Here is a 5,265-nt window from a genome sequence, read left to right as displayed (position 1 = left end):
CCACCCAGAAACTGGTGCAACAGCTTGGCAGGGAGGTGGACAGGGTGTGCAGCCCTGGGGTGGGGATGCTCCTTTACCCCAACTCACCCTCATTTTTATCTTGTCCGTATTTCTCAAACTATTTTGCTCAGATCTCGGTTTTGGGTGCGAAATAGGCACAGGAACCTCCTTCGGACAGTGCAAGGGGTAAGAGCTGCTGCCCGATCCCTCCGTGTGGGGACTGAAGGAGGGGACACAGCCCTGGGTGATGCCAGCCACTGTGGGGGCTTATCTCTGACCCTCCATGTCCTCCCCCTGGCTCATTCATGAGCTCGGGGGGGACAGACCCAGAGCCCTCCCTGCCTCATCCCCGTGGGCTGTGCTGCTCCATCCATCCCATTTCCTCGGCGCGGGTAAAGCTCCTGCAGTCCCGTGAATGGTTTAATGGGGCTTGTGATAAAGCAACAGGCAGGGGGTAAAAGCCGTAGCAGAGGTTTCACAGGGCTGAGAGCAGGAGAGGCTGAGCTGTGAAACACCTTCAGGGAAGGCATCAGCTCATGGTACGAAGCTTGGCTGGGCTCCCCAGGCACTGGAGCAGACAGTAAGAGGTGCAACCTGCCCGGGAGGCAGGAGAAAGATGGGGAGAGGGAATTTCTCCAGGCTGGACTGAACTTCGCCAGGATAGCCATGCCACAGCCCCTCCAGCATCGGGCTCGGCATGGCAGATCAACACCCTCCGGCACCAGCTGCCCCTGGCTGGGACATGTGCTTCGAGCTGTGGGTGCGAATCATCCTGGCATGGCTGGGAGATGAAGGCAGGGGAAGCGGGAGCCCACGCAGGGAGCATGATGCTGGGATTTGCGTGGGCTTTGGGTTTGTTTTTTTTTTCTCTGCTCACCGTGGTGTTTCGGCTCTCCCGCAGTTTCCTTTTCAGCCTGGAGCTCTCGGTGCCGAGTTCCCCTCAAGCACAGCCCTGCACTGGGACGCTCCCAGCAGGCACCAGTCGCAGCCTGGACCCCAAAAATCCCCAGGAGGGTGACCCCGAGGTTGACGAGCTCTGTCTGGTGAGCAGCAGCAGGGTCAGAGCCTTCAGCCGAGGAGCGTGTGGGCTTGGGGCTACCCCACTTGCGGTTGCCCGTGGGCAGCCGCGCGGTGGGTCCCTGGGCTGGATCTGGGGCTGCAGCTGCTCAGACCAAGAGGAATAGCCCTGTGACCCTGCCAAGAGGTTATCAACACCCCAAAAAAACTTGGGGGGGGAGTCACCGAAGCTTGCAACCGCTCTGCAGCATCTCCCGCTGCCCGCATCAGCAGGGTTAAGCACGTGCTCGCAGCCAGGGAGGGGAGTGGGACAGAAGGGCTTTATTTCAGCTCATCGCCCCGATCCCGCTGTGTGTGTGTCGTCCCCCCCCCCCGTAATGAATGCTGCCCTTGTTCGACACCGGGCACGCCTGGTCCCAGCCGGCAGCGTGGCTTCGCACCCCCAGTCCCCCCTGCCCGGCTGCAGGCAGGGCGATGGCACGGCTGCCGGGATGACAGAAGACACACAAGCTCCCCTCCCTCGACGCTGCCAAAGTGCAAACTGAAGCTACTTGCCAGCCCTGGAGCTTTTGTCTGCCAAGACACACAAAACCACCCTGTCTTAAGCGGGAGAAATTGCATCATTAATTACACAAACGAGGCCCTTGTGCTTGGAGCGGCCACTCTGGCAGCCAGTGATGCTCCGGCCCAGAGCCGCTCGGGACAACCCCTTTCCATTTGGATCAATATTTCTATTTATTGATGTGAAATTCCCCTTTTGCAGCGTGCCAAGCACATAAATACTTATTTTTTGAGGTTTAAAATCCTGGATGGGAACGGAGCTTGCTGCTCCCTGCCCCGCTGCAGGGTGGACATGACCAGGACAAATGGCTATGGAAGATGCCCCAGCCCCATCCATCTTCTCCCCATCAGCCAAGGACTTATTTTGGAGGTTCTACTTGCAACCCCTGATTCAGGCAGTTTCCTTTTTTTTTTTTTTAAATCTAAAAATGCTGTTTTTCAACCCAAAGGAACATCCATCACCCTTGCCCCCAGGAGCTTGAGTCACAAAGCCCCTGATTTTCCCCAAACTTGGGCCAGGAAAGCACTTGTCCCCAGGGGACATGGACACAGGGGTGGATGTCCCTGCGGACCCTGGGGTGGATTTATGCCACCCCACAGGAGTTTGGGGGTGATGGAACCATCTCTGCTTCATGTCCCTGTGAGACAGCCGGCTCCTGCTTGGGTCTGCCCGAATTAAAAGCTTTTTGGGGACAGGGGGAAGCGTGCATGTCACCTTGGGGCAGCCCAGCTAGGGCTCTGTCCTCTCCTGGGGGTCCCGGGGGGGACGTCCCGAGTGCTCCCCTCCTCACATGTGTATCTCTGCTCTATGGAGAGCACATGTCACCCCATGGAGAACAGAGGTGGCCCTGTGGAGAGCCCCACAGCCATCACGTCCAAGATGCAAAACCCTCCTGGCAGTGCGTAAGCCCCGGGTATTATTTAATTTAAGGGAGAGTTTAAGGAAAGAAACTCTCCTTCAGCAGCTTTGCTGGCAGTTACTCTAGGGCATTGAAAGAAGATACTAAAAAACATAATAATAACAACTCCATCCAAAGTCTCTTTACATAAACATGAGGCATCTGGAGCATTTCCAGCATCGCAGCCTGAAGCCTCCCCGCGCCAGCACCTGCCCCGCAGCATCCTCTGAGCTAAATCATTCCTTGGATGGATGGATCCAGGGATTGAGGAGAAAGGTGCCCGGGCACCTGCTGCCCCCCACCACAGCCAGGGGGAGCTGCCCCCGGTTAAAGGCAAGAGCTGCGGGCAGGGAAGGGGCAGCTGGCATCACAAAACATAATGCCCTTTTTGCCAGACTCGGCCCCGGCAACAGCAGAGCTGTGGTTTTTTTCATTTAATAACCTTAAAAAATATATAAGCCTCTGTGATATCTCCCTGGAAAAAAACCCAGGCTCCCTCTCAGTCCTCCAAATCGGTGTCGTGGCGTTGCCTGACCCCACGGGACGGAGGGGACCTGCTCCTGCTCCTCTTCCTCGCCTTGCGCCGCGGGGACGGGTGCCGACCGCGGCCATCCCTGCTCCGGCTCCGCCGACGGGCAGGACGGTGCGAAGGGCTCCTGCCCGAATCCCAGCTGCTGGCAGAGGAATCCATGTCGTGCCGACGCCGGCTGCCGTGCCGTGCCGTCTCGGGACGCTGGTGGGTTTTCCTTCGGTGGTGCCTACGGGGATGGAGGGGTAAGTGACAGCAGGGACGTTGGGGACACGCGATGAGCCGATTCTGGGGATGAAAAAGGGATTTTTGGAAAGGCAGGAGATGCCGACGGGGCATCGCGATGCCAGCCGTGACCACATGGCTCTCCTAAATCTTTCATCCCGTTTTCCAGTGATGATGCCCTGTGAGCCTTGCTCCCTCCCGGTCCCGGTCCCCCTCCCTGCTACCAAAGCTCAGCCCCCATCCCAACCCAGCTACCTCTCATCCCGGTCCGGAGAAGAATCGGAGGACGACGGGACAGCATCCCTCTTGTGATGTTTATCCTTCTTCTTCTCTTTCTTATGTTTCTTCTTTTTCTTCTTCTTTTTCTCCTTTTTGGATTTCTTGCCACCCTCTGGTCTGTGGGGAAGAGATCAAGCAGTGAGGATCCCTGCCCTGTGCATCCCTCCGGCTCCTCCAAAAACTCATCCCCATCCCTCCCTCCAGGCAATTCCCACCACGCCCCTCCTTGGCCAAGGAGAAGCCCCCAGAAAAAAAGAGGTTTTGGGGGCAAAGCAGAGGTTTTGGGGGTGATCGAGGCAGATGCAGAACAAGCTCGGTGCCAAACGGAGCCATAGAAGCGTTTTGCAAAACATTCCCCCCTCCCCAAAAACGGCCATTTCTGGTGTTTTCCCACCGAAGCGGTGGTCCCCATCCTCACCGTTTCTCCTCCACCTTCTCCTCCTTCTTCTTGGAGCCAGACGTCTCGGGGCTGCTGGAGACTTTCTGGTGCTAGGGTTGGAAAAGGGGGAAAAACACAGAGCGCGTCTGTGAGGCCGTAGCTTTGAATTACAAGAAAAAGGGACCTTCTCCCTTTAAAAATTAAATTTAATATAGAATAAAAATTAAATTAAATTTGGAAAAAAAAAAATACCCTCAAGAACCGCTTCCAAATTAAAATCCCACAAATTAACTCTGCGCAAACAGGACTCGGGGTACTCTTGCAGGTCTCTGTGCTACAACCGCCAGCTTTGCTTTTAAAGAAAATATCCTGAGCACAGCGCAGGGCTTTTTTTTTGCCTTTTTCCCATCTTTTTTTAAGCCTCACGAAGAAGATGTGACCGTACCGTGAAGACGGAGAGCCCCATCTTGGCTGCTTCCTTGTCCTCCTTGGAGAGCATCACCCGGCCGGCGCTGCCGCTGGGGAGAGATGTCGCCGCAGCGAGTCAGAAAAAAAAAAAAAAAAAAAAAAAAAAAGAAAAAAAAATTAAAAAAATAATCTAATTGCGCTGAAACGGGGCATTTTGGTGCAGGACTTGCCCCCCCCTTCCCCATACCTGGAGCTCCCCAAGCCCACCACCCGGTCCACGTCCTTCTCGTCCCGCTCGGTGCCGTCCCGCTTGCACACCTCGGCCAGGTCCTGTGGAGGGGGCGGGGAAAGCGCTTTTTTTGGGAAAAGCATCCCAAAAAAAAAAATAGAGCTGGGGGGGACACACCACCACACGTGGTGCCCCCCCCTTACCTCCTTGCTGAGGCCGGTGGGCTGCCTCTTCATGTTCTTGTAGCCCCTATAAAAGCAAAAGCAGGTCATGGGGGGGGGGGTTGATTGGCACCCCCTTTTTTTTTGGGGGGGGGGGTGTATACTCACAGGGCTGCCATCATGGCCTCCTGCTCGGCCAAGCGGACGGCGGCCAACTCTTCCTCCCGGGACAGCGGGGGGGCCGTCTCCTTCTTGCCCTTGGCGTACCAGGTCAGATCCTTCCCCTTCTGCCACCGGCCCACCGGAGCCATCAGGGAATTCCCTGTTGGGGGGGGACACACACACAAAAAACCCACCCCCCCTCAACGTCCTCGCACCCAAAATCCTCCATCCGTGCCCCAAAACGGGGGCATAGGGAGGATGGGGATGGGGGGGGATTGGCCAAGGTCAGCCCTTACCCAGGTAGTTTTCACGCTGTTTGTCCGTCTTGACGTCCTCCCAGCTGAACTGGTCCTGGCCCCCCCGGACCCCACCTCGGGATGAACCGAACATGGTGCCCGACCCCACGGTACAGGGGG

At 56.7% G+C, this 5,265-nt stretch overlaps 1 protein-coding gene across 1 annotated transcript; it reads right to left on the bottom strand.

Annotated features, from left to right (window-relative positions):
- Positions 1-2,791: 2,791 nt before the first annotated feature.
- LOC104828161 (chromosome unknown open reading frame, human C1orf35) lies at positions 2,792-5,259 on the bottom strand. Its single transcript, XM_010561654.1, has 8 exons — positions 5,146-5,259; positions 4,856-5,009; positions 4,730-4,775; positions 4,545-4,627; positions 4,335-4,407; positions 3,929-3,999; positions 3,487-3,627; positions 2,792-3,235 (listed from the first exon to the last, which is right to left on the bottom strand). The coding sequence occupies exons 1-8, from the start codon at positions 5,237-5,239 to the stop codon at positions 2,977-2,979; spliced, it is 921 nt and encodes a 306-aa protein (XP_010559956.1). The 5' UTR covers positions 5,240-5,259; the 3' UTR covers positions 2,792-2,976.
- Positions 5,260-5,265: the final 6 nt, after the last annotated feature.

Source organism: Haliaeetus leucocephalus, unplaced genomic scaffold (assembly GCF_000737465.1).
Source record: "Haliaeetus leucocephalus isolate CR32 unplaced genomic scaffold, Haliaeetus_leucocephalus-4.0 Scaffold0, whole genome shotgun sequence".
In the NCBI taxonomy this organism is placed as follows: domain Eukaryota; kingdom Metazoa; phylum Chordata; class Aves; order Accipitriformes; family Accipitridae; genus Haliaeetus; species Haliaeetus leucocephalus.
The sequence above is the reverse complement of the archived record's forward strand: the minus strand, read 5'-3'. Positions and strand labels throughout refer to the sequence as shown.